Source organism: Hypomesus transpacificus, chromosome 10 (assembly GCF_021917145.1).
Source record: "Hypomesus transpacificus isolate Combined female chromosome 10, fHypTra1, whole genome shotgun sequence".
In the NCBI taxonomy this organism is placed as follows: domain Eukaryota; kingdom Metazoa; phylum Chordata; class Actinopteri; order Osmeriformes; family Osmeridae; genus Hypomesus; species Hypomesus transpacificus.
Genome location: NC_061069.1, coordinates 13,452,763 through 13,480,637, shown reverse-complemented (window position 1 = coordinate 13,480,637; position 27,875 = coordinate 13,452,763). Strand labels below are relative to the sequence as shown.

At 49.8% G+C, this 27,875-nt stretch overlaps 3 protein-coding genes across 3 annotated transcripts; 2 read left to right on the top strand and 1 right to left on the bottom strand.

The window, feature by feature from the left end:
- The first annotated feature begins 247 nt into the window (after nucleotides 1-247).
- On the top strand, nucleotides 248-5,941 carry cnn2 (calponin 2). The gene is made up of 7 exons (XM_047028228.1): nucleotides 248-525; nucleotides 1,548-1,669; nucleotides 2,178-2,244; nucleotides 2,492-2,629; nucleotides 2,934-3,050; nucleotides 3,671-3,817; nucleotides 4,550-5,941. Exons 1-7 carry the CDS (start codon nucleotides 469-471, stop codon nucleotides 4,862-4,864), a joined length of 963 nt encoding a protein of 320 aa, XP_046884184.1. The 5' UTR covers nucleotides 248-468; the 3' UTR covers nucleotides 4,865-5,941.
- Nucleotides 5,942-6,917: 976 nt separating this feature from the next.
- rps15 (ribosomal protein S15) lies at nucleotides 6,918-10,648 on the top strand. The gene is made up of 4 exons (XM_047027537.1): nucleotides 6,918-6,999; nucleotides 7,391-7,476; nucleotides 7,994-8,228; nucleotides 10,499-10,648. Exons 1-4 carry the CDS (start codon nucleotides 6,997-6,999, stop codon nucleotides 10,610-10,612), a joined length of 438 nt encoding a protein of 145 aa, XP_046883493.1. The 5' UTR covers nucleotides 6,918-6,996; the 3' UTR covers nucleotides 10,613-10,648.
- Nucleotides 10,649-17,072: 6,424 nt separating this feature from the next.
- On the bottom strand, nucleotides 17,073-25,582 carry angptl4 (angiopoietin-like 4). The gene is made up of 7 exons (XM_047028441.1): nucleotides 25,013-25,582; nucleotides 23,031-23,141; nucleotides 22,779-22,860; nucleotides 21,183-21,299; nucleotides 19,591-19,686; nucleotides 18,092-18,385; nucleotides 17,073-17,868 (listed from the first exon to the last, which is right to left on the bottom strand). Exons 1-7 carry the CDS (start codon nucleotides 25,490-25,492, stop codon nucleotides 17,684-17,686), a joined length of 1,365 nt encoding a protein of 454 aa, XP_046884397.1. The 5' UTR covers nucleotides 25,493-25,582; the 3' UTR covers nucleotides 17,073-17,683.
- Nucleotides 25,583-27,875: the final 2,293 nt, after the last annotated feature.

Genomic DNA, 27,875 nt, shown 5'->3' with positions numbered 1-27,875 from the left:
CGCTGGAATGAGTTCCGCCTCTGTGTTGTTTACACTAAGGTTCAATGGTGATATGATAACGTCATCCAGTAGCTTTTGTATTCCGGTAGTTACTCCAAATTCTCCTGACTGACTCAAGAACCCCCCCCCCCCCCCCCCCCCCCCCCGGCTCCCCGTGTGACGGGTCGGGCGGGCCTCGAGGGTACTCCCACCAGTCAGGAATGCGGGACTTTCCTTCCATATAAGGAGTTTTTGATATCAATCACAGCGCGCGAGCTGAGGTGGAGGCGGAGACTCGGATCGATTAACGAAGCGTTTTAACTCCGGTAAGAGTTTTAATTGGTGGAAAGAAAAGAGAAAGGAAGTATTTAGTTCACTCACGGAGTTTCATTGGAAGAGAAACAAAAATAGAAGTTTACCTCCATCTTTGCAAAAAGCGCTAACATTTCAATCTACTAGCAAGACAGTTCAGTAAAACGTTTTAAAACAATGTCGGGCTTTAATAGAGGACCTGCCTATGGGTTTTCCGCGGAAGTAAAGAGCAAGGTAAGAATCAGAAGTTAATAAAATAAAATAAAAGTTTTAATAAAACTGGATGTTTAGTTGTTTTAATAGTCTAACCGTTTTTAAATTAAATTAATAGACCGGGAGTAGAATAGCCTACTATTATATCCATAAATAGCCTATGTTGTTTTTCCTTTCACGTGTCTACAGGTCTACCAGGAAATGTTTTATTTGGTAGCCTAGCCTACCATAATCCTATTTAATTCAAACATTCAATTGTTAACTTTTATGTCAATGTGTGAAGGAAAACGTCCTTGAGTTTAGGCTTTAAAAGAATTTGGGCCTCATTGGTGAACGCTTTAAAAAAGGTTCATGGGCGTTGTCCTAAATGGCAGTTTCGGCTGAATGTCGCGGTAGTGGGCGAAGTGTTGGGTAGAACGGCTAGTTTTGTTATCAATCACCTGTGTCAGCTGATCAAGGATGACTGCATCATCTTCCCCCGGTGTCCCATTTATGAACCTAGGCAATAGTATGCATGAGGGCTTTGCTGCGATGTTAGAAGGACGTCCAGTCTCCAGTACTGCACACGTGTAGAGACCAGAACCCATGTGAACCTCAGAAAGCCGTTCGGGCCTGGGCCCTCAGAACACAGTGTTCTGAATGTGAGGAGATTCCTGGTCCCTCCCCTACTGCTGAGGTTAGCGGAGCAGAGAGCAGGAGAACATCTCTGGCATTTCCTGTCAGTGTGACGTAGGAAATTCTGTGAAATGTGAGGTATTGTAGGATTAAGAGACACACAAAGACCCCCTTATAGACCTCTGGTGAACGGGAATCACATTTTTGCATGTATAGTAGGCTGGTATGATCTCTATCATATAGTAGCATCTTTAGCATCATACAGATTGATGTTATCTGTAGCAGTATATAATCTCTAGCAGCATATTGACTGGAATAATCAATGGCATCAAAAATAAATGGTGTCATGGCTCACTGTTTAGAGGAGAGAGATGAGGTGCAGAGCGGAGAAATAGGGCTCTTATAAGTGACTGACCTCTGACCCCCAGATTGCTCAGAAGTACGACTCTCAGAGGGAGGAGGAGTTGAGGGTCTGGATTGAGGACGTGACAGGCTGCTCCGTCGGAGACGACTTCCAGAAAGGCCTGAAAAATGGAGTCATTTTGTGCAAGTGAGAACCCTCACCTCTCATCCTATATCTCACTCTACATCTCACCCAATACCTAACCCTATATCTTTCACCTCTCATCCTATATCTCACTCTACATCTCACCCAATACCTAACCCTATATCTGTCATCTCTCATCCTATGTCTCACTCATCTCTCACTCTTTATCTTCTCCTATATCGCTCATCTCACCCCGAATTTCACCCTGTATCTCATTCTCATCTCTCACCTCTCGTATTACATCATTTCCTGGTACTGAATCATGTTGCATCCCCTGGTACATAACAATGTTCAACCTAGTAAACTATTCCCCTCTCTCTCCTTCACTCATCCTCTCTCCCCTGTTTCTCTCCCCTTCCCCCCGCCTCTCTCCCCTTGCCCCCCTCTCTCCCCTTCCCCCCCCTCTCTCCCTTCCCCCCCCCTTCCCCCTCTCTCCCCTTCCCCCCCCCCCCCCCCCTCTCCCCTTCCCCCCCTCTCTCTCCCCTTCCCCCCACTCCATCTCTTCTCCCAGCCTGATCAACAAACTCCAACCGGGCTCTGTGAAAAAGATAAACCAGTCCTCCATGAACTGGCACCAGGTGAGCTGTGTGTGATTGTGTCTGTCTGTGTGGGTGAGTGTGTGTGTGTGTGCGCGACCATGTTGGTGTGTTATCTCGAGATCTGTACTTCAGTGTTGCAGAGAAAACGTGCTTCTTTCCGAGTGGAGAGAGAAGAAATAGTCTAGCTCTCTGCTATGGTCTGAGCTCTGAGTGGCTGGTTGGTAGACGTGTTTGCGTTGTTGATGTGATGATGTTGTGTGATGATGATGTTGTGTGCTGGCTGCAGTTGGAGAACCTGACCAACTTCATCAAAGCCATCACCATGTACGGTCTGAAACCCCACGACATCTTTGAGGCCAACGACCTGTTTGAGAGTGGCAACATGACCCAAGTCCAAACCACACTGCTGGCCCTGGCAGGCATGGTGAGACACACACACACCACACACATGAACACCACACACACATGAACTCCACACACACACATGAACTCCACACACACACATGAACTCCACACACACACATGAACTCCACACACACACATGAACACCACACACACATGAACTCCACACACACACATGAACACCACACACACATGAACTCCACTCACACACATGAACACCACACACACATGAACTCCACACACGCACATGAACACCACACACACATGAACTCCACACACACACGAACACCACACATACACATGAACACACTGCTGTTTGTCTGCAGGCTAAGACCAAGGGTCAGCTGTCCAGAGTGGACATCGGAGTAAAGTACGCTGACAAACAGGAGAGGGCCTTCGACGACGAGAAGATGAAGGCGGGGCAGTGTGTGATTGGACTACAGGTACAGACACAGTGTGTGATTGGACTACAGGTCCAGAGACCGTGTGTGATTGGACTACAGGTACCGAGACAGTGTGTGATTGGACTACAGGTACAGAGACAGTGTGTGATTGGACTACAGGTACAGAGACGGTGTGTGATTGGACTACAGGTACAGAAACAGTGTGTGATTGGACTACAGGTACAGAGACAGTATGTGATTGGATTACAGGTACAGAGACCGTGTGTGATTGGACTACAGGTACAGAGACAGTGTGTGATTGGACTACAGGTACAGAGACAGTATGTGATTGGATTACAGGTACAGAGACCGTGTGTGATTGGACTACAGGTACAGAGACAGTGTGTGATTGGACTACAGGTCCAGAGACCATGTGTGATTGGATGACAGGTACAGAGACCATGTGTGATTGGATGACAGGTACAGAGACCATGTGTGATTGGACTACAGGTACAGAGACAGTGTGTGATTGGACTACAGGTACAGAGACCATGTGTGATTGGACTACAGGGCAAGAGACAGTGTGTGTGTGATTGGATGACAGCAGTAGATACTGACTGTATGAGGATAAAGGACGTTGATTGAACTGAACTAAACTGTGTTTGTGTGTGTGTATATAGATGGGCACCAACAAGTGTGCCAGCCAGGCGGGCATGAATGCCTACGGCACGAGGCGGCACCTCTACGACCCCAAGGCCCACATCCTGCCCCCCATGGACAACTCCACCATCAGCCTGCAGATGGGAACCAACAAGGGGGCCAGCCAGGTAGCCCTGCTAGCTAGGACATGCTCTCACTCCTCACTCCCAGTGGCGGATCTAAGGGGTGGCAAGGGGTGGCAGCTGCCACCCCAATAAAAAATACTGCCACCCCAATTTTATTTTAATTTTATTTTTTAATGCATTTAGCAGACGCTTTTATCCAAAGCGACTTCCAAGAGAGAGCTTTACAAAAGTGCATAGGTCTCTGATCATAACAACGAGATAGCCCCAAACATTCCGGGTAGCCAAAACATGAAGCATACATTGTGAAAAAAGTCCCAAAAGAAAGAACCATAAGAGCATGTAGTGAAACAAGTTACAATTAAACAACTTGAACCTCAATCTTCCCATGGAAAAAGATTATTTGTACATTACAGAACATTTCAATAAATAATATTAATGTTCAAACTACAATGTTCTAGCCTAATCATTTGCCATAGGAAGTACTGTGGTTTTGATTTGCCTCCAGGAGGTCACCCAAAAACTTCCTTTTGCCACCCAGAATGAAAATCTCTAGATGCGCCCCTGCTCACTCCTCAAGGTAACCTCTCTCTCTCTCCCCTCTCTCTCCCCCCTCCTTTTCTCTCTCTCTCCCCCTCCCTCTCTCTCTCCCCCCCCTCCCTCTCTCTCTCTCCCCCCTCTCTCTCTATCTCTCTCCCCCCTCCCTCTCTCTCTATCTCTCTCCCCCCTCCCTCTCTCCCCCCTCCCTCTCTCTCCCCCCCCTCCCTCCCTCCCCAGGCGGGCATGACAGCCCCAGGGACACGGCGTGCCATCTACGACCAGAAGCTGGGCACGGATAAGTGTGACAACAGCACCATGTCGCTGCAGATGGGCTCCAACCAGGGAGCCAGCCAGAGTGGACAGAACTTTGGGCTGGGCCGCCAGATCTACGACGCAAAGTATTGCCCCAAGAACCAGGAGGGGGAGGGGGAGGGGGGGGAAGATAACGGAGAGGGGGCCGGGGAGTACGTCCCTGACTACCATGACGAGGGTTACCAAGGATACCATCAGGAGGAGGCGGTGGCATACCAGGAGGAGGGGCCAGAGTATTAGGAAGTTTCGGCATGCAGAATATCAACATTAGTGTTTGATCACAGACAATTTAAAGAGTGTCAATTTAACACTGGGAGTTTTCATTTTACTTGTGTTTATATGTCTCCTATCAAGAGAGGAACCTGTATAAATACTCCTGTTGTTAAATTAACATTTAGAAATGGTGTGTGATGTATATCTATTAGTCCAGGCCTCTGCTGTGATATTGCCCATGTGATTGAAGGTAATTCCAAATGTACCACAGATGGAATGCACAGCAGGTTGCTTGCGTAGATTTTTATATTCTGAACACATGGTCATTTCAGTGTTTTTATAACGTTGCCACTATTTTATGACCAGGCTCACCCTTCTCTCTGATGAGAGGCCTACAGCCCCTCCCTGATGGGGGGCCTACAGCCCCTCCCTGATGGGGGGCCTACAGCCCCTCCTTGATGGGAGGCCTACAGCCCCTCCCTGATGGGAGGCCTACAGCCCCTCCCTGATGGGAGGCCTACAGCCCCTTCCTGGGTCTGTTTGAACATGAAGGCCATAGTTCTACTCGCTGAGTCCATATTGACTCATGCTAATCCAGTCTGATTCCAACAGCTGTTTTTATTGATGTTATGATAAAGTGGATGTGTCTATGGCTGGAATAGATGCGTTCATCCATATTATAAACTGTAAACATTTTATATTTTCATAATAGATGTGAATAAGAATGTGAATTTGTTACTCCTGCATGTGTTCAGTATAGCATTCATTGACATGAATGACAGATCTTAAGACCAATGGAGAAACAGGTCCACATTCCACCCTGAATACTGGAGAACATGAAGATTTTCTGTTGTGTAATTTTATATGGAATCAGTGGTTGATTAGAGGATCAAAGTTACATTTGAACTGAATCTTATCAATTATTTGTCATTATTTGTGTTTGATACCGTAAACATGAGAAGGGAAGCCAGCTGTTACAACCTTGAGGGGTCAGCGGTGGGGTCAGAGTCAGGGGAGGGGTCAGAGTTATTATGGATGAATTTGTTCACATGATGATGGGAACATTTGTTCAAGTTAGATTGTGAATAAAGTGTAATAAAATAAGTGATGTCTGTTGAGCCTGCCTGGTCAGAGGTTCACATCACAGAACAGCCAGAGACACACACACACACACACACACACACAGTAACACACACACACAGTAACACACACGCACAGTAACAGCCCTACACATATATCCCTCCCCCCCTCTAACCACACCCACAGTTCCACCTGTAACAGTTGGTTACAAACTACAAAGACAGATATGGATACAAATGTAGCATATTGTATATGTATAACTACACACATTGGCCGGGTTTCACAAATGCGTTAAGAAGCTCGTAATGCTAAGAACTTCTTAAGAGCGTTCTAAGAACGCTCTAGAACGCTCTTAAAACGCTCCTAAGAAGCTCTTAGCGTTAAGAGCTTCTTAACGCATCTGGGAAACCTGGCCATTAGCATCTTTAAATGAGTCAAGTGTGTTCCATTAGTAGGACTACAGTGCAGAGTTCCCCAGCCATGTGTAGAGTCATCTCTTGAAGGAGGTGACGTATAGAAGATTCTGCAATCTCACCATATGAACATCAATGAGGGGTAGAAAGCGCAGAGCTGTTAAGACTCCAGTACTTTTAGTACGTTCATTTAAGCATTTATATTAATATCTTCATGGTCAGTTAAGTTTTTAACTGCAATTAAATTGGCCTTTTACTCTCGTAGATTAAATAGGTAAAAGAAAATTCAAGATTAAAAATGACAAGAATTTATAATGGTCATTTGTTGTAATTTGTCATTGAAAAGCCTGATGTATTTCTTCAGAAGAATCCCGAGGCAATGTTTCTTTCCGAAAATGCACAAAAACAAGTTTCCATATTATTATTCCTTATATACTACACGCTACACACAGACTGGACACACACACATTAACCATACAACACGCAACGTAAATGTATTTTCAAACATCGCCATCTACAGACTGAAATAAAGAAGAGAGAAGCGAGAAAACCCAAGTCAAGGGAACACCGGAAGTTGACCTCAACACACCGGATATGAAAGAGGGTCGCGCGATATGAGGATTAACGAGACTTCCGGATGTTCTTTTCTCCGGAAGATCAGACAAGATGGTAGGTACCAGAGAAATCCAGTCACCCTTGCATCGAAATCTTAGTTCATCTGAGCCATATTATAACACCAAAGTTACTGTAAACCAGACACTTAATGTAAAATACCTCAGCGTTCTATCTATTGGTGTATTTTTGGTCAACAGACTACGATTGCCTTATATTGATTGGATGTAGGCTTGGTCAGACGGGTTAGCTAGTTAGCTAGGCTAAAACGATATTACCATGTTGGTCTTTCAAAGCTAAGAACATGGATTCCGTACGGAATGGATCTCCTCACTAAACTGTATATTACACACAACGATGTAACATAAGTTTTAATAATGAAGGAATACGCTGTTTGTGTTTGCTGTCAGTTCCTGCCGTTGCCTGACAACGTTTTCTCTGTTCCCAGGCGGATACCGAAATCAAGAAGAAGCGGACCTTCAGGAAGTTCACTTTCCGCGGCGTGGATCTGGACCAGCTCCTGGACATGTCCTAGTAAGTGCTGCCACTCTCCGGAGCTCACGGCCAGACTACGGCTCGCTCCAGCACGGCCTGATGGTTTAGATACACAGATTAGGAAGTTCCTCCTGTAGTCATGATTTAAAATAGTTTGAGGGTATAATATTGTAACCACTGTTAATTCGTGAATTTTGTAATTGTCAGTGTGTTTATTATCTGGTCTCTTCTGCAACCAGCTGATTAAGCAATAAAGGTAGTTTGAAAGTTGTTATCCACCCAACTACTGTTACTGTATGCAGCTTTGCTCCCTGTAGTTTAACTGCTGTATGATGGAAGTTTCTGGTGTATCAGACTGATTCTGGAACTTTCTCTTGGCAGCTAATTACTAGTTTTTGTTCAATTCCCAACCCCCGTTCTATCTCACCATCATAAACTGGCGGTTTAAAGGTCTTAATTTCCACTTCATACACTGTTCACTAGTGTATCAGGTTGATAGTGTATTGTATTACTATTTACTAGTGGTGTGTGTATACCATCTGACTCCCCCCTCCAGTGAGCAGCTGATGCAGCTGTACTGTGCCCGCCAGCGGCGGCGGCTGAACAGAGGGCTTCGCCGCAAGCAGCAGTCCCTCCTGAAGAGACTCCGCAAGGCCAAGAAGGAGGCTCCGCCCATGGAGAAGCCTGAGGTGGTGAAGACTCACCTGAGAGACATGGTCATCCTGCCAGAGATGGTGGGCTCCATGGTGGGAGTCTACAACGGCAAGACCTTCAACCAGGTGGAGATCAAGGTGAGTGGGGGTGAGACTAGGTGGAAGTCAAAGTGAGGGGCTACTGGAGGACAGGGTTCATCTGGTATATTGGGGGGGAGGATAAGACAAATGCTGTAGAGGTGATGGCAGAGTCCAGGGGCCTCAGTTGTAAACATTGCATCACCTCATCCTTCTTAAAAGGGGAACGTATATGAGCAGTGTTTTGTTTGAATGCCACACTTTTTAAAAGGAATCCTCTGCACACTTTCTAAATAAGGCCCCTGTTGAGGATGGGGTATGGCCAGTTGGGAGACCCAGAGGGGAGCTTAGACCTTTTCTGTTTAATGTCGTCATAAAGCAGACACTTTCACCCTTATATAAACCCTCAAAAAAAGTTTGGAAACGTTATTTCGGTCGATTATTCCTCCCCTTCAACAATACCAATTGTTATTGTATTTTATATTGTTGGAAAGCCTGATCAGTCACCTTTACAACGAGGTACAACTCATAAGGATCATGCATTCGTGGAACGAGCAACACAGCTAAAGGCCGAAATATGCTACTGCGTCTCTGTTTACGGATGGGCGGGCGCATGGATACGGACGGATAGACTGCGTTCATGGTTCTCCGTAGGCTGTGGGTGCTGAAAACAATTAACCGCCAGAAGAGTAGGTGGCGCAACGTTTTTGTTTGGACGTCGTCGAGTGTTTATTTCCCTAGGTTACCGAGAAGTTGGAGCAAATTAGCCGTTTCGTCAATAAGTACAAACATTTTCAGCAACTACACTGCCCATTTCTCATCACATTTTAATTCAGATGCTGATCTACATGTACTCTTTAGCTGAAATATGAATTTTAAAAACTTTACAAGCAATGGCGGTTAAATGATTCGGTTCGTCCTGCCATCACAGCACTGCCACTGTTTTCGGCAATAAGACTAATTTTCCGCGGTTAACATTAACTACTCTACTCGAGGTGCTCAGTATATTTTAGTGAGCGAAGGCTACCATTTCTCCGCAACTTCCTACTCCATCACAGAAATTAAATGGACTGCTGTTCCTAATTATTCTCTATCGACATTATCGATATTATTGAAAATGAATTAATGTTACGATATCTTTATTGAGGGAAGTCATTACTTCGATAATTATTTTTTATCAATTTCCATCTGGAGACCCAACATGTACAAGGCACCCCGACCCTTCCTCTCCCTCCCATGTGTTAAGACAGGTGAGTTGAAATCTGTTTCTACAGAAATGTGGACATACGAAATGTCAGCGAGAGAACCCTCGCACACTAGACGATTTGACAGTGGGACAGCCCTAAACCCTCACAGATATAGCGACAGATATAACATTTTCAGCAACTACACTGCCCATTTCTCATCACATTTTAATTCAGATGCTGATCTACATGTACTCTTTAGCTGAAATATGAATTTTAAAAACTTTACAAGCAATGGCGGTTAAATGATTCTGTTCGTCCTGCCATCACAGCAACCCCGCCCCTGATGCAAACGGTTCTTAACACTGACCAATCACAGCCAAGGGGGTCTCCGTAGCTACGCGGATAGTTAGAAAATTCAGAAGGTGCACGTCAAGCTCTCCGAGGCTTGACGTAGAGGGCGTTCCATGGAGACGAGGGCGTTCCCATGTCCGTTTTTCGAAAAATGACGTCATACTCATAATTCTAGTTAGAATATGAGTCTGATACCGCGCCATTGGGCTGTGAGTATGGGGCGTGTTTCAACCGTACCTGGAAATACTACAATACTATTTGGTATTATTGAAGGAGAGGAATAATCGACCGAAAAAAACGTTTCTGAACTTTTTTTGAAGGGTTTATAAGAAATATAAAATGGAATATATCAAGGGTATATATGTGACCTTTATTTAACCAGGTAAAATCAATTGAGAACCAATTCTCATTTCCAATGATGACCTGTCCGAGAGGCAGTAGCACAGTCCACACAAGTGACACTAACGGCACAGATGCAAAACAGTAGGACAAACAAAAAAGCTAAAGACACATACACAAGGGTCAGAAGTATATAGTTCTAACAGTGTCAACAACATCTCAATCCTAATATTACATAGTACAGTACATATGTCAGGACCAGCTGAGTTTGGGATGTCATTCCTCAGACCAGAGGTTGAACAGATCAGCCAGGATGTCAACAACCAAGGAACTAAATGTGTTCCTGCTGATGCTGCTTGTGATAAATCAGGAGAGCGTAGAACAGCAGTCACATAGCAGGTGTGGTTGATGTGAGTCTTGTGGTTCCTAACCCATCCTCCTTCTGTCTTCCAGCCTGAGATGTGTGGGCACTACCTGGGGGAGTTCTCCATCACATACAAGCCGGTGAAGCACGGGCGCCCTGGTATTGGAGCCACACACTCTTCCCGCTTCATCCCTCTGAAGTAGAGCAGTCTGTGGAATAATAAAATGTTGCTTTCCCCACTGGTGTGTTTTTCTTGGATACAGTAACGTGTGCTGAGTTTACCCTAGGTTTTGATCTTGATTGATAGTGCTTGGTTACGGTACGTTAGAAAAGCAAAATCAAGAGGTAAATCTGGAGGTGAGCTCCCCTCTAATCAACAGGCTGGACAGAAGACTGAGCTGAGTCAGTGGGACTGAGGAACCTGTAAAGCTGATTGGCCCACTGTCTTCAAAGGATGGTATGGGCTGGTACTTTTGACAGCATGCAGCTGGGAGTGAAGCAGCACTGTTGCTATGGGAGGCTGTGGAGACTAAAGTGAAAGTAATGTCAGAGTTGTGAGGCAGCACTGGAATGGCTCAGTCATGAATGAAAAATTTTATTGCCCAGAGGGGAATTTGTTCTGCTCCAAGAGCTTGAAAACATACATTCAACACTGCAGACAGGACAGTACAGTGAACATAACATCATTATTAAAAAGCACAGCGAGACTTGAAAAATGCAAGAATAAGATAATACAAAATACAACCGAAGGTAGGGCTGGGCGATATGGGTAAAAAAATTATCGATACAGATATTTATATTTACATTCGATAATGATAATTAAGACTAGACCACAGATCTGTTGTTGTAGCTAAAATAAGTCTTCCTCAACTTTTTCTACACTCGGCACTAAGTTGAGGCTGAGTGGTGTGAGAGAAATGTTAGCGGCCAGGGAGCACGTACCTGGGGTCAAGTAACTTAGCTAAGCTTTTTAAAATCTTGCTTTTTATCAATAGCCTACATATCAATACCTTGGCGCAAACTCACACTTTCTGTATGTTCCAAGAAGTCATTTTGTTTCAGGTGGTAACAACGGTTTCTTACATATTAGTATTATAATTGGACCAATAAGCTGTTCTTATTGGTCCAGAGACGTTGTAAGAAATCCGCAAAACCGTTTCCAGACCTTTGAGGTCCCCAAACGATTTACGGACCTAGCAAGCGGTTGCCTTGGAGATGTTGATAACATGGCGTCTGCTCCAGATTCGTCGTGTTTGATTTGGGATTTTCCTACGTGTTATATAAAAAAACTAATATGGACTTTCGACAGATCTACCAACACCTTAGTAAGCAGAGATTTGTTAAAACGTTTGTTAACCGAGACCGTAGGTTGAGGTCAACATGAAGTCCTCATTTGCAGTTTGTCGTATTACCAGACTTGGTAGCCACCTGTTTACTGTACTACACCAATTTGCACCGAACATTGCTCTACTCTTTGTTGGATTTCAAAACGCCAAACAACTTCCAAATAACTGAAGAAGACGAACCCTTTTTATCAATAATTTCTTCATTGGAAGTTGCTCCCTCGCCATGGCTATCGCTGCCACTGTTTTCGGCAATAAGACTAATTTTCCGCGGTTAACATTAACTACTCTACTCGAGGTGCTCAGTATATTTTAGTGAGCGAAGGCTACCATTTCTCCGCAACTTCCTACTCCATCACAGAAATTAAATGGACTGCTGTTCCTAATTATTCTCTATCGACATTATCGATATTATTGAAAATGAATTAATGTTACGATATCTTTATTGAGGGAAGTCATTACTTCGATAATTATTTTTTATCAATTTCCATCTGGAGACCCAACATGTACAAGGCACCCCGACCCTTCCTCTCCCTCCCATGTGTTAAAACAGGTGAGTTGAAATCTGTTTCTACAGAAATGTGGACATACGAAATGTCAGCGAGAGAACCCTCGCACACTAGACGATTTGACAGTGGGACAGCCCTAAACCCTCACAGATATAGCGAGTACGCGCTTCAAAGTCTGTGAACTAGTGATGTGTCGTTCGTGAACGATTCGTTCATTTTGAACGAATCCTTATAAGGACTCGGGAGTAACGAGTCCTCTCAACGAGTGATTCGTTCATTTCCCGACTCGGTCTTTCTACGAGTCTTTGGATCATTTTTCACGTGACCTGCATAGGCTCTGTAGCTAGAGGAAACGAACGATTCGTGCCTTTCCCGACTCGGTCTTTCTACGAGTCTTTGGATCATTTTTCACGTGACCTGTACAGGCTGTAGCAAGAGGAAACGAACGATTCGTTCCTTTCCCGACTCGGTCTTTCTACGAGTCTTTGGATCATTTTTCACGTGACCTGCATAGGCTCTGTAGCTAGAGGAAACGAATGATTAGTTCCTTCCCCGACTCGGTCTTTCTACGAGTCTTTGGATCCTTTTTTCACGTGACCCGCATTGTATTTTTTAGTAGAGGAAACAGTTTCCTTATTCCCTTTCGCGTGGCCGCTGTTTTAGTAAGACGTGAATGAATGATATTCGCTCAAGTCATCATACTGACTGGTTTTGTTATTTTCACTTTACATTTACACTTACAGTTTAGTGCAGTGTAATTGTTTGACGTGATAATTAAATGCTAGTGTGATAATACATGACCAAATCATACAAACTCATGATACATTATTTTAATGAAGGAATTTATTTTGAAATAGTATTTGCTGGTGCACATGTCATGCACTAACATACAATGGACGTATAGGGGCTATACGTCCTTTGCAGTGGACGTATAGCCCCCCAACCCCCCCCCCCCCACCCCCCCCCCCCTGAAATGAACAAATGACTCGAAAAAAGATTCGTTCATTTTACTGAACGAGATTCAAAGAACCGAATCAGTAAAAAGAACCAAACTTCCCATCACTACTGTGAACGATTGGGACTGTGCCACTGGATCCCTCGCCACACTCCATCGCTGCAGCGCTGTTGTCCTCCAGGGGGCAGTGTTGGTCTTCAGCAGGACAGTCCTAAATTAAATATTTACTAAACGGCCCCTAACAGTGCCCTGCTGGCCATCTTCTGTCTGTTGGAACTCTGGATTAATCAAATATTCTCACTTTTATTATTATAATCACTGTGTGATCTGTTGATTGGTAGTTTCATCAGAAATCTGTTGATTGTTGTTACATTAGATGTTCCATTCTTATTTTTCCGACCATGCTGGTAGCCAATCATGTTAGAACAGAGCATTCTGGTAGCCAATCATGTTACAATGGAGTATATCGGATAACCAATCCACTTTTGCTATAGGCTACCCACTATGCTCTGCTAGTCTGCTATAACATGATTGGCTACCAGCAATACTGGTAGTTTATCACAAAAGTTCCTGGAGTAGTGTTTCCATGGTAACCAATGAATGATGCCTGTGACCCTGAAGATGCTGTAAAGCAAATTCTAGGATTTGCTTCTCAGTACATTATATACATGTGAAATGAGTTCCTGAAAGCATAAAACAGCCTACAGCATAAACCACTAGATTCCAGGCTGCAGGTAGGGCTGTTCTGATATCTGCAGAGACTGCAGGTAGGTCTGTTCTGATATCTGCAATTGAATTAGCTAGAGTTGCTGGTTGTTTCTAAATTCAATCAATTCAAGGGGGCGGAGCTTCAGCTCCTTCAGACAACACCCCCCCCCCCCCCCCCCCCCCCCCCAGTCTCAAGCAGATAAGACTGCTGATTTTCTCTCGATTTCAAAGCTTAATTTAACATACTTGTCTGTTTTTTTTATTCGAATGTGGATGTGTAGTTAACAACACATACTTCTGTGGTGTGATGAACTTAAAACTCATTTTCAATTCTGCTTTACAGGATCTTTAAGAAGAACACCCTCCAGTCACTGACACTGGCCTGGATTTGGACAACTTCCCTGTCACCTTCCCTGTCACCCTCCCTGTCACCTTCACTGCCAGAGAAGCACAGATGTCTGAAACACCTTGGCTGTAATCCTGACTGCTTGTAGGTGTGAGACATGGCAGCTCACCCTGGTGGGAGGGGGGGGCGTCAGGCCAGGAGAGCTGGGCTGCTAGTCCATGTGCCTTCAATACACAGAGCTGCAAGACCTCCCTGTACCACACACTCCTGGAAGTCTTCCTGTACCACACACTCCTGGAAGTCTTCCTGTACCACACACTCCTGGAAGTCTTCCTGTACCACACACTCCTGGAAGTCTTCCTGTACCACACACTCCTGGAAGTCTTCCTGTACCACACACTCCTGGAAGTCTTCCTGTACCACACACTCCTGGAAGTCTCCCTGTACCACACACTCCTGGAAGTCTTCCTGTACCACACACTCCTGGAAGTCTCCCTGTACCACACACTCCTGGAAGTCTTCCTGTACCACACACTCCTGGAAGTCTTCCTGTACCACACACTCCTGGAAGTCTTCCTGTACCACACACTCCTGGAAGTCTTCCTGTACCACACACTCCTGGAAGTCTCCCTGTACCACACACTCCTGGAAGTCTTCCTGTACCACACACTCCTGGAAGTCTTCCTGTACCACACACTCCTGGAAGTCTTCCTGTACCACACACACCTGCAGGAGGAGGAGCAGCAGGAGGAGGAGCAGGACAAGCAGCAGGAGGAGGAGGAAGAGGAGGAGCAGGAGGAGGAGGAGGAGGAGCGGGAGGAGGAGCAGGAGCAGCAGGAGGAGGAGGAGCATGAGGAGGAGGAGGAGCAACAGGAGGAGGAGGAGGAGCAGCAGGAGGAGCAGCAGGAGGAGGAGCAGGAGGAGGAGCGGGAGGAGGATCAGGAGCAGCAGGAGGAGGAGGAAGAGGAGGAGCAGGAGGAGGAGGAGGAGCGGGAGGAGCAGGAGGAGGAACGGGAGGAGCAGGAAGAGGAGCAGGAGCAGGAGGAGGAGGAGAGCAAGAGGAGGAGAGCAGGAGGAGGAGCAGGAGGAGGAGGAGGAGCCCTCTCTCTGGGGAGGCTGTGTTTTGCAGCTGCTTGAGTTCTGTTTCTGCTTGGAAGAGAGACAGGCCTGAGCACGGCCAGGACATTCCTCTCACCCAGCCAGCGGCCAGCCAGAGGTTAAAAGGCTGACAACAGCTGGAGGGAGTTCTGAGTCGTGATTGGATGGCGTGACGAGGGAGTTATGCGAGACCAGAGACAAGATGTTCCTTTAAATCATTTTTTATTGGCTTAATCCAGCCAAAGGTTCATTTTCTCCTCCTAAAAAACTGAATCAACAAAACATCTGGAAAACTTAAAATACACGATATAAATTATAACCAAGAGGAAACAGAAAAACATTTAAATAGTGGCACACAGGAAAGCAGGTTTCTGGCTGAGGGAGGGTTGAGGACAGGCAGCATCAGTGTACATAGAGAAGGAAGGAAACATCTTTAATAGCAGTCAATATGACTGAGGACTGCCTCCTACACACACTACAGTGGAGTTTACTTTGATTCAAAATAACAACTGCAGAACAGTAGTCTTTCATCCGTGATCCGGAGGATAGAGGAGAGGGAGAGGAGGAGGAGAAGAGGAAGAGAAGAGGAAGTGAAGACAGCAGGGGAAGGAAAGGATGAAGAGAATAGAGCAGGAGAATAGAGGAGGGGGAGGAGAGGAGGAGAAGAGTAGAGCAGGAGGATAGAGGAGGGGGAGGAGAGGAGGAGAAGAGTAGAGCAGGAGGATAGAGGAGGGGGAGGAGAGGAGGAGAAGAGTAGAGCAGGAGGATAGAGCCGGGGGAGAAGAGAAAGGAGTAGAGCAGGCAGAGGAGAGGAGGGAGAGGAGCATAGAGGAGGGGCAGGAGAGTAGAGGAGAGGAGGGGGAGGAGAGTAGAGGAGGGGCAGGAGAGTAGAGGAGAGGAGGGAGAGGAGCATAGAGGAGGGGCAGGAGAGTAGAGGAGAGGAGGGGGAGGAGAGTAGAGGAGGGGCAGGAGAGTAGAGGAGAGGAGGGAGAGGAGCATAGAGGAGGGGCAGGAGAGTAGAGGAGAGGAGGGGGAGGAGAGTAGAGGAGGGGCAGGAGAGTAGAGGAGAGGAGGGAGAGGAGCATAGAGGAGGGGCAGGAGAGTAGAGGAGAGGAGGGGGAGGAGAGTAGAGGAGGGGCAGGAGAGTAGAGGAGAGGAGGGAGAGGAGCATAGAGGAGGGGCAGGAGAGTAGAGGAGAGGAGGGGGAGGAGAGTAGAGGAGAGGAGGGGGGAGGAGAGGAGGAGGAGATTAGAGGAAGGGGTGGAGAGGAGGAGTCCTACCTGCTACTGGACTCCTCTAGACCTCTCGCGTATTGATATGATAGCAAACTTTAATCCAAAGACATACAGGGGAAATTTGAACCTGCAACCTCTATATCTGCAGTGAAATGCTCCACTCCTGAGCTCCACCTATCCCAGTGGACAGTGGAGTGGTGTCCTTGGAGCTGGTGTGCCATGAGGCTGTTGGTCAGCTGTTTGGTCCACAGGATATGTGAGGGTATACAGGATAAGGTAGGAGTAGGGTACAGTAGGGGTATGGTACAGTAGGGGTATGGTACAGTAGGGTAGGGTACAGTAGGGTAGGGTACAGTTGGGGTAGGGTACAGTTGGGGTATGGTACAGTAGGGTAGGGTACAGTAGGGTAGGGTACAGTAGGGTAGGGTACAGTTGGGGTAGGGTACATTTGGGGTAGGGTACAGCTGGGGTAGGGTACAGTAGGGTATGGTACAGTTGGGGTAGGGTACAGTAGGGTAGGGTACAGCTGGGTATGGTACAGTTGGGGTATGGTACAGCTGGGTTAGGGTACAGTAGGGTAGGGTACAGCTGGGTATGGTACAGTTGGGGTAGGGTACAGTAGGGTAGGGTACAGTAGGGTAGGGTACAGCTGGGTATGGTACAGTTGGGGTATGGTACAGCTGGGTATGGTACATTTGGGAAGGGCAGGTCTGAACAGACTGCTTTTGTTCCTGAGATGGCAGGCTCACAGGCTGGGGCCTGTTTTAGCATTCTGGCATCTAGTCATATCATGAGCTGTGCTGCTCTCTCTCTCTAGCTCTCTTTCTTACACGCACACTTTACTCAACCAGACACCAATGCAGAATCATAAGTCTTGGTTTCTTTAGACACCTGAACATTGTAGAAGCAGGGTTGAACATTCTAGAAGCAGAGTTTAGAAGACACAGACTCTCCGTTGTAATTTCTACAGTCATTTGAGAGGGTGTGTCTCTACAGGGCCTTTGTTATGGGCTGGGGGCCCCTCGGGGGACAAACCCGTCTCTCAGGGTTTTTCAGTTCAGTGTGGAGCACCTCTCTCCTCTATGACTTGTTGTGTATCTGGGTAGGTGCGATCATCATGCGGGTGGTCTTCAGGGGGTAATAGCGCCCCCTCCAGGTCTTCCAGAACACGCCCTGCTTCCTCTGGTGCCGCTGCTTGGGAAGCGGGCTCTGGAAGTAGCGCCCGTTCAGGTTGGACCTGCCACAGTTACTGAACCACCAGCCACCTGCCAAGAGGGAAGGTGACCAGGTTGAGAAAGGAGGAGATCAGGTTAGGAAAGGAGGAGACCGGTAGAGGAGAGGAGGAGACTGGGAGAGGAGAGGAGGAGACCAGGTTAGGAGAGGAGGAGACCTGAAGAGGAGAGGAGGAGACCTGGAGAGGAGAGGAGGAGACCAGGAGAAGAGAGGAGGAGACCAGGATAGAAGGATGAGAGTAGATGTGACTCGTACCTGAGAGTTGCTTGGCACAGCTGGCGTTGTTCTTCAGATCGTGGTCCTGGTCGCGGGTGGAGAAGGGCAGGCCAGCATGGTCAGGGGTCAGAGCACTGTGCAGACTGCCTTCGGGGTCAGAGGTCAGCGTGCCAGGCTCCAGCCGGAGGGCGTAGTGGCTATCCTCACCGCCCAGACGGAGCCTGTAGCTCAGTGTCTCAGAGTCGCCCCTCCAATCAGAAAACTGGATCTTCAGGAGGTAGTCTGAGTCCCGCATCACAGCGTACATCTTCTCCAGACCCAGCCAGAACTCTCCTGGAGAACAACACAGGGTTCAACTCTGACCCTTGACCCAGCCAGAACTCTCCTGGAGAACAACACAGGGTTCAACTCTGACCTTTGACCCAGCCAGAACTCTCCTGGAGAACAACACAGGGTTCAACTCTGACCTTTGACCCAGACAGAACTCTCCTGGAGAACAACACAGGGTTCAACTCTGACCTTTGACCCAGCCAGAACTCTCCTGGAGAACAACACAGGGTTCAACTCTGACCTTTGACCCAGCCAGAACTCTCCTGGAGAACAACACAGGGTTCAACTCTGACCCTTGACCCAGCCAGAACTCTCCTGGAGAACAACACAGGGTTCAACTCTGACCTTTGACCCAGACAGAACTCTCCTGGAGAACAACACAGGGTTCAACTCTGACCTTTGACCCAGCCAGAACTCGCCTGGAGAACAACACAGGGTTCAACTCTGACCCTTAACCCAGCCAGAACTCTCCTGGAGAACAACACAGGGTTCAACTCTGACCTTTGACCCAGCCAGAACTCTCCTGGAGAACAACACAGGGTTCAACTCTGACCCCTTGACCCAGCCAGAACTCGCCTGGCGAACAACACAGGGTTCAACTCTGACCCTTGACCCAGACAGAATTCTCTTGGAGAACAGAGATGGTGTGGAGGTGGGTTAACTCTGAGAGTGTGGAGGTGTCATGTGTGCATGTGCCTAGTTACATTCTCTTTAATCACCAATCTTTGATTGTTACAGGACTGGTAATCTACTAATGGGTTTGAGAGACAGACATGGGATTCTGTCACTCTGGGTGTCCTAATCCACCAAAAAGAGGAGATCTGTGTGGGGATTACATGATGGACCTGCCAGGCCAGCTCACACCAGCCTCCGCCCTCCCTCCCTCTCACCATCCTGAGCTGTACATCCCAGCATTACTGTCAAACTGGTGCTCCTCATCTACCTCCCTGGGACACTCAGGAGCTGGGATGGGCCAGGACTGTAGCTCAGTGTGTGTTTGAGAGAGAAGAAAAAGAGAGAAGAGGGATAGAGGGTAGAAAGACGTAGAGAGAGAGAGAGAGGGAGGGGGAGAGAGAGAGAGAGAGAGAGAGAGAGAGAGAGAGAGAGAGAGAGAGAGAGAGAGAGAGGGAGGGAGAGAGAGAGAGAGGGAGGGCCTCTCGGCCCAGTGATGATGATGATGATGATGATGGACAGGAGGATATGCTTACCATTCAGACTCCCAAACCCTGTCTGGTAGGCCGACCACAGCTGGTCGAAGTCAAATGAGCCATCCTGCCTGTTCTGGACCACCGTCCAGCCTCCATCTAGTGGGGGGGGGGGAAGAGAATGTGTTCTCTAGCTTAGTCACAGAGGTCTGGTCTGGGGTGTCCTAGACTAGGATGGGGTTAAGGTGAGGTCAGTGTGGGTTAGGGGGGGTTAGTGTGGCCTAGAGTGGGGTTAATGTGGGCTAGGGTGGGGTTAGTGTGGGCTAGGCTGGGGTTTGTGTGGGCTAAGGGAGGTTAGTGTGGGGTAGGGTGGGGTTTGTATGGGCTAAGGGGGGTTAGTGTGGGATAGGGGGGGTTAGTGCAGGCTAGAAGGAGTTAGTGTGGGCTAGGGTGGGTTAGTGTGGGCTAGGGGGGTAGTGTGGGCTAGGGTGGGTTAGTGTGGGCTAGGGGGGTAGTGTGGGCTAGGGTGGGTTAGTGTGGGCTTCGAGGGGTTAGGGTGGGTTAGTGTGGGTTAGTGTGGGCTACGAGGGGTTAGGGTGGGTTAGTGTGGGCTAGGGGGAGTTAGTGTGGGCTAGGGTGGGTTAGTGTGGGCTGGGGGGTAGTGTGGGCTAGGGTGGGTTAGTGTGGGCTGGGGGGGTTAGGGTGGGCTAGGGTGGGTTAGTGTGGGCTACGAGGGGTTAGGGTGGGTTAATGTGGGTTAGTGTGGGCTACGAGGGGTTAGGGTGGGTTAGTGTGGGCTAGGGGGAGTTAGTGTGGGCTAGGGTGGGGTAGTGTGGGCTGAGGGGGGGGGTAGTGTGGGCTGGGGTGGGTTAGTGTGGGCTGGGGGGGGTGTAGTGTGGGCTGGGGTGGGTTAGTGTGGGCTACGAGGGGTTAGTGTGGGTTAGTGTGGGCTACGAGGGGTTAGTGTGGGTTAGTGTGGGCTACGAGGGGTTAGTGTGGGTTAGTGTGGGCTACGAGGGGTTAGGGTGGGTTAGTGTGGTGGGTTAGTGTGGGCTACGAGGGGTTAGGGTGGGTTAGTGTGGGCTACGAGGGGTTAGGGTGGGTTAGTGTGGGCTAGGGGGAGTTAGTGTGGGCTGAGGGGGGGTAGTGTGGGCTGGGGTGGGTTAGTGTGTGCTGGGGGGGGGGTAGTGTGGGCTGGGGTGGGTTAGTGTGGGCTACGAGGGGTTAGTGTGGGTTAGTGTGGGCTACGAGGGGTTAGTGTGGGTTAGTGTGGGCTACGAGGGGTTAGGGTGGGTTAGTGTGGGCTAGGGGGAGTTAGTGTGGGCTAGGGTGGGTTGTGTGGCCTACGAGGGGTTAGTGTGGGCTAGGGGGTTAGTGTGGCAGGGGGGGTTAGTGTGGGCTGGGCGGGGGTTAGTGTGGGCTATGGGGGTTAGTGTGGGCTGGGGGGGGGGTTAGTGTGGGCTAGGGTGGGTTAGTGTGGGCTGGGGGGGGTAGTGTAGGCTGGGGGGGGGTTAGTGTGGGCTACGGGGGTTAGTGTGGGCTGGGGGGGGGGGGGTTAGTGTGGGCTAGGGTGGGTTAGTGTGGGCTGGGGGGGGGGGGGTAGTGTAGGCTGGGGGGTAGTGTGGGCTAGGGTGGGCCGGGGAGCCGGAACTCACCAGAGGTCATGTGGCAGTAGACCTGGAAGGGCTGGTTGGCGTGGGGGGGCTGGAGGGTGTACACCCCACTGCTGCTGCCCCCCCTCAGGAACACCTCATGGCAGTCCGATGCCAGCTCTTCAAGAACAACACAACAACACGCTAAGCACACTGCTACATGCCAGCTCCATCAGGGCCAGTGGTCTGAACACTCACAGTCAGAAAAAAGTTATTCAATTTTCATAGTTTGAAAACAACAACATGGTTTTGTCCTGCTGCTGACTGGAGATCAGGTTTCCCTCTTAATGATGATGAGGGAACTGGGCTGGTGTTGAAGGCAGCTTCTTAGAGACAACTTGTGTGTGTCCGAGGGGTGGGTTGGGGTAGGGTGGGTGGGTGGGTAGGGTTAGTATGTGTGTAGGAAGGGGGGGGGGTAGGGTGGCGGGGGGGGGGGGGGTTCGTAGTAAATGTGAACTTTCCCCTAGTTCCCAACCCCCACCGCTCTCCAGCTAATAACACATCACACTTCTCACGTGAAAGTCTAGGCATGGCTCCCTCATGGGAACCACATGCTCAGGGAGTGATGTCTGCATGGGAACCACATGCTCAGGGAGTGATGCCTCCTTGGGAGCTTCTGTGTGTCAGTGGAGGGGAGGGTCGTAGTAAACATGAACTTTCCCCCAGTTCCCATCTCCCCCCCAGCTGCCAGGACTATTGATTACACATCAAACCCCTCAAATTCCTCTACTCCCCCCTTCCTCCCCTCCTCCCACCTCCATCTTCCCCCTCCTCCTCATATCCTGTCTCCTCCCTCACGTGTCCCCCAGGCATGGCCGCCGCATGGCCGCCGCATGCTCGCCGCATGCTCAGGGACTGATGCCTGCATGGGCTGCTGCTGTGTGTGTGTGTGAGTGAGTGTGTGGGTGGATGTATGTGTGGATATGTGTGTGTATACACTAATTGGTTCAAATGATGAACCAATGATTCTATTGACGTGACTATGAACGTTCATATTCATTTATTAATGTCATATATATATATCAGTACTGGTATTTGTATTGATCAATGGAAGTGAGGAAGGGGAGACGGGGGACTGAGGGAGGGGAGGAAGGAGGAAAGGAGGGGAATGAATTGTTCTCCCCTTCCCATCCTCTTCTCCCCTTCTCTCCTCCTCCCCCGTCCCCCAGCTCAGTGTAATCCTTCCCAGCTGCCCTCTGGGCTGTCGTGGGGAGGAGAGGAGGGAGAGAGGAGGGAGAGAGGAGGAGGGGGGGGGAGAGAGGAGGGAGAGAGGAGGGAGAGAGGAGGGGGAGAGGAGGAGGGGGGGGGGAGAGGAGGTAAGGGGAGGAGGGGGAGGAGAGGAAAGGAGGTGAGGTGAGGAGGGGGAGGAGAGGAAGGGAGATGGGGGAAAGGGGAGGAGTGTGTGTAGGTGGGTGTAGGTATGTGTGGGTGTGTGTAAGTACGTGTGTAGGCGTGTGTAGGCGTGTGTAAGTCTAACTGTACTTGGGGAGGAGGTAAAGCGCTTACAGCTCATAGAGCAGATGGTTCACCAGTCCTTGTCTCAGGATCTTAAAGTCAGTGTGATTAACGGGGATTAACGGGAACCTGAGTGTTACTCACTGTTGGGGGTGTCCCGCTGCTCCACGGTGCCAGGCTGAACCTTGTCCTCTGGCTTCAACGCTCTCTCTCTCGTAACCTGGATCTATGAGGGGATGAGAGGGGGTGAGGGTGAGAGGGGTAGAACGTGAGAGGGGGAGAGGGTGAGAGGATGAGAGGCGGAAAGGATGACGATGAGAGGATGAAGATGAGAGGGTGAGAGGATGAAGATGAGAGGATGAAGATTAGAGGGTGAGAAAGCTAGGACCAGCTGACCTGGTTCTGCAGGGTTCTGATGCGGATGGTCTGCTTGTCCAGCTTCTCCTGCTGCAGGCGGGTACGATCCACCAGGTCGTCTATGCGCTTGTTTTGGTTCTCCAGCATCCACTGCAACACACACACATGTTAATGCCTACTGCAACACATATACATACAGACCTGTGTTAAAGTCTCCTGCAACACACACCCTTTATGAATGACCTCTTCTAAGTTAGACAGCCTATAGGACACAGAACAGCTCTGCATGATACACAGCTCCCTCAATGCTAATATGCTTGTCCTGACAACCACAAAATACCCTGTAGCAAGTTACAGAGGCCAGATCCTCCCAGCTACATCTACCCTGCCCTCCCTCGCTGCTCTCCCTCCTTGCCCTCCCCCTGCTCTCCCTCCTAGCCCTCCCCCTGCTCTCCCTCCCTGCCCTCCCCCTGCTCTCCCTCCCTGCCCTCCCCCTGTTCTCCCTCCCTGCCATCCCCCTGCCCTCCCCCTGCCCTCCCCCTGCTCTCCCTCCTAGCCCTCCCCCTGCTCTCCCTCCCTGCCCTCCCCCTGCTCTCCCTCCCTGCCCTCCCCCTGCCCTCCCCCTGCTCTCCCTCCTAGCCCTCCCCCTGCTCTCTCCCCCTGCCCTTTCCCTGCCCTCCCCCTGCTCTCCCCCCTGCTCTCTCCCCCTGCCCTTTCCCTGCCCTCCCCCTGCTCTCCCTCTTTGCCCTCCCCCTGCTCTCCCCCCTGCTCTCCCTCCCTGCTCTCCCTCCTAGCCCTCCCCCTGCTCTCCCTCCCTGCCCTCCCCCTGCTCTCCCTCCTAGCCCTCCCCCTGCCCTCCCCCTGCTCTCCCTCCCTGCTCTCCCCCTGCTCTCCCTCCCTGCTCTGAGCCCAACCAGCACAGCTGTTACATAAGAGTGTTCCTCGACCGCCAGGATCTTCTGGAGCATTGTAAGTCAGGTCTCCATCTTAACTGGGTCAGCTCGTATTAAGCAGCTGTAAAACATAATTCACACATTCTCTACTCAGATGCTACTGTTCTTTTATCTTCCATTCTTCTGTGCTGCTCTGCACGTATACCCCATACCCCCACACAATGCACGCCCCTGCCCTCCCCCCTGCCCCACCCCCTTTCCAGCCCCCTGCCTTACCCCATACCCTCCCCTACCCTGTCCCTCCCCCTACCCCTCTCTCTCTACCAGTCTCTCCTTGGCCTAACCTTGCTGCCCTCCTGTAAGGTAGCTTGCATACAGTTCCGTGTATGGTAACTAGTATACAGGACTCTGTAAGATCGAAAGCCAGCATACAGTCATTTGTAACTTTGATAGCTAGCATACAATACTTGTAAGGTAGCTAGCATACAGTTCTGTGTACCTAAGGTAACTAGCATACAGTATTTTGTAAAGTAGCTAGCATACAGTACTGTTTACAGTAACTAACATACAGTACTGTGTAAGATAAATATCATGCAGTTCTGCGTACTGAAGATGGCTAGTAAGCAGTACTGTGCAAAATAGCTAGCGTACAATACTAAGCATGTATTAGCATTCACAGCCCCATGACCTGACCAATAGGAGCTCCAGACAACAGCAGCACATTTCCATAACTCAACTGTCTATTGTTTGAAATAGTCATCTGCCTCACTCTCAGACCTCATCCATACATCATCCATCCATCCACACATCATCCATCCACACATCCTCCCTCCATCCACACATCATCCTTTCATCCACACATCATCTCTCCACACATCATCCTTTCATCCACACATCATCCATCCACACATCATCCATCTACACAGCAACTGCATGTTGATTGATTACAGCACACACAGCTAGTTAGGGCTAGGTCTATAGGATCTATTGGGTTACAGCTAGGTCTCCAGGGTTACCAAGGGTTTTGGTTTGGTCTCCAGGGTTACCGAGGGTTTTGGTTTGGTCTCCAGGGTTACCGAGGGTTAGGGTTTGGTCTCCAGGGTTACCGAGGGTTAGGGTTCTTCCTACCTGCAGAGCTTCAGTGTAGTTGCCGTTGCCCGGGGCGATGTCTGTCAGCCCCTCCCCCTGCATCATCCCGTCCACCTTCTCCTCCAGGCGTCTCATCCTCTCCTCCACCCTCCTCCTTTCCTCCTGCCCCTCCTCCTCCTGCCCCCGCTGCTCCAGACCCTGCACCCGTGCTTGCAGCTGCTCCCCCTTCTCCCGCAGCTTCTGGCCCTCCTCCCCCAGCCGCGACACCGAGGCATCCAGGGCCTTCATGTGGGCTGAGATGTCTCTCATCTGCATCTTGGTCTTGTCCACGTGCTCCTTAAGCCCCTGGCCCAGCTGCAGCAGCCCGTGGGCGATCACGTTGACGTCCTCCCAGGCCGCATACTGCACCGCTCGCTCCTTCCCCCGGCCCCCTGCGCCCCCCTTCCTCTCCATGGGGAACCCTGACACAGCCAGGATGACGGCCAGGAGCAGGGTAAGGCAGGCAAGGCTGGTCTTCATGTCTGTTCTGTGTGTGAGATGGTGTTGAGAGAGCAACAGAGCGAGGTCTGATTTCAGAGCTGCTGCTCGTGCCTGTCTGAGCACGCTCCGCTCCTTTATACCGTCTCAGTCCTGCACTGCAGCCCTGCACTGCAGCCCTGCAGGCGCTCTGATTGGCCTGACGCTGAGGGAGAGGGAGGGGCTCTCATGTTGCTGTTAACCCCTTCAGGGTGGGAGGAGCCTCATGATGTAACAATGCTGCCTGTTGCCATCACAACCAGAGAACACAACCCGGCAGTGTTCCTCTTGGTTCTAAATGTTCTTCTGGTGGATCGAGTATAAACATGAGTATCTGTACTTCTACTTGAGTGAGGGATGTGTGTACTTTTTCCATCTATGTACTACATATTGTACTGTACTGTCTCAACACAGTTCACACACACAGGCAGGGGGAGAGAGAGAGGCAGGCAGAGTGAGACAGGGGAGAGAGGTATAGAAAGAGAGAGAGGCAGGCTGGGGGAGAAGCAGGTAGAGAGGCAGGCTGGGAGAGAGAGGCAGGCTGGGTGGAGAGGAAAGGAGAGAGGCAGGTAGGGAGAGAGGCAGGAAGGGGCTTGAGGCAGGGAGAGAGGCAGGCAGGGAGAGGCGGGAAAGGGGGAGTGACAGGAAGAGAGAGGCAGGCAGGGGTAAGAAAGCCAAGCATCAAAGAGTGACTGGGTGAAGTCACAGGCCCCCTGAAGATGTCAGGAGTATGTGTGTGTGTGTGGGGGGGGGGGCTCCCGAGGTGGTCCTCTTGGACCTTCCGTAGTACTGTGAGAAGTAGAGCAAAGTTCACAGAAAGCCAACATTATCCTGCTGTCCACTTCCCCAGACTGCACCCTCAAGAAGAGAGGGAAGGAGGGGTAGAGGGGAAACAGAGGTTGAGGAGGGGGAAGGGGGAGGAGAGGGAGAACAAGGGAGAATAAGGGGCAGGAAAGGAGGCGGAGAAGGGAGATGGGGGAGTGGAGGAGGAAGAAGAAGAGGGGGAAGGAAGAAAGGAAGAGAGGATGGAAGGAAGAGAGGGGGACAAAGGGAGGAAGAGAGGAGGGGAGAAAGAGAGAGGGAGGAGGGGAGGAAGAGAGGGAGGGGAGGATACAGAATTACAGCCAGAGCCCAGCAGCATCCAGGAGTTAACCATCTACTGACCGCAGCGCTGGCTAAGTGGGTGAAAGGTAAGAGTTCAGGGGAGACTCAGAACAAGCAGCTGTTCTTCTCTGAGCTGCTGCCCCTGGCTGCTTCATCTGCCTTACGCCTCTCACATTGTGAGAAGGTTTTTAACTGCTGAAACTTGGAGCTCAAGTAGAAATATTGCTTCTGTACTGATCCGTTTCAGCTGCTCACCCTAAGAGCACATGGGTTCTGTTCAGGTGGAAAACAGAGGTGGTGGTGAGGCACTGGTGAGGCAGTGGTGAGGCAGTGGTGAGGCGGTGGTGAGGCGGTGGTGAGGCAGTGGTGAGGCGGTGGTGAGGCAGTGGTGAGGCGGTGGTGAGGCAGTGGTGAGGCAGTGGTGAAACAGTAGTGAGGCAGTGGTGAGGCAGCCAGGAACAGCATCATCCCTCCAGCTTGCTCACGTACCACACGGCTCACACTTCCTGCTGGTTGAGTTTAAATGGAAGGAATGCAGATACATGCTTCAGGGACATAGTGAGAGAGGAAGAGAGGGACACAGAATTTTAGGATGCCAGGACACCAGTGATGCTTTCATAGCTTTGAGGGCTTGGATAGGTAGGAACCTAACCCTAACCCCCAACCTCCAGCCATGAACCCCAACCAACAAACCTGAACTCAGGAGAGGAGAGAGGAGGGGAGGAGAATAAGGGAGGAGAGAAAAGGAGAGAGGAGAGGAGGTGAATGGAGAGGAATGGGGAGGAGAGAAAAGAGGAGAGGAGGTGAATGGAGAGGAAAGGAGAGGAGGGGAAAAGAGAGGAGAGTAAAAAGGAGAAGAGAGGAGGGGAACGGTCTGATTAACTGAGCAGAATCACACCCACAGCTGCTCCCTCATTTCTCATATGGCCCCTCCCCCTGGTCAGCAAGACGACCTTTTACCCAGATTCTAAACATTAAACATCTGTAGAGACGGAGGAAAAGATGGATGGAAAGAGAGGTGGAGGGAGGAGGAGAGTGAGTGAAAGATGGAGGAAGAGATGGAGAGAGAGGTAGAGGGTGAAAGGAAGGGATGGAGGAAAAAAGGGGATGGAGGGGAAAAAGACAGAGGGTGGGAGGGAGAGAAGGGAGAGAGGGAGGGAAAGAGATGTAGAGTGAGGGAGCGAGTGAGATGTAAAGATGGAGGGAGGGGGAGAGAGGGAGGGAGAGAGGAAGGGAGGGAGAAAGATGTACAGGAGGAGGGAGGGAGGGGGAGATAGGGAGA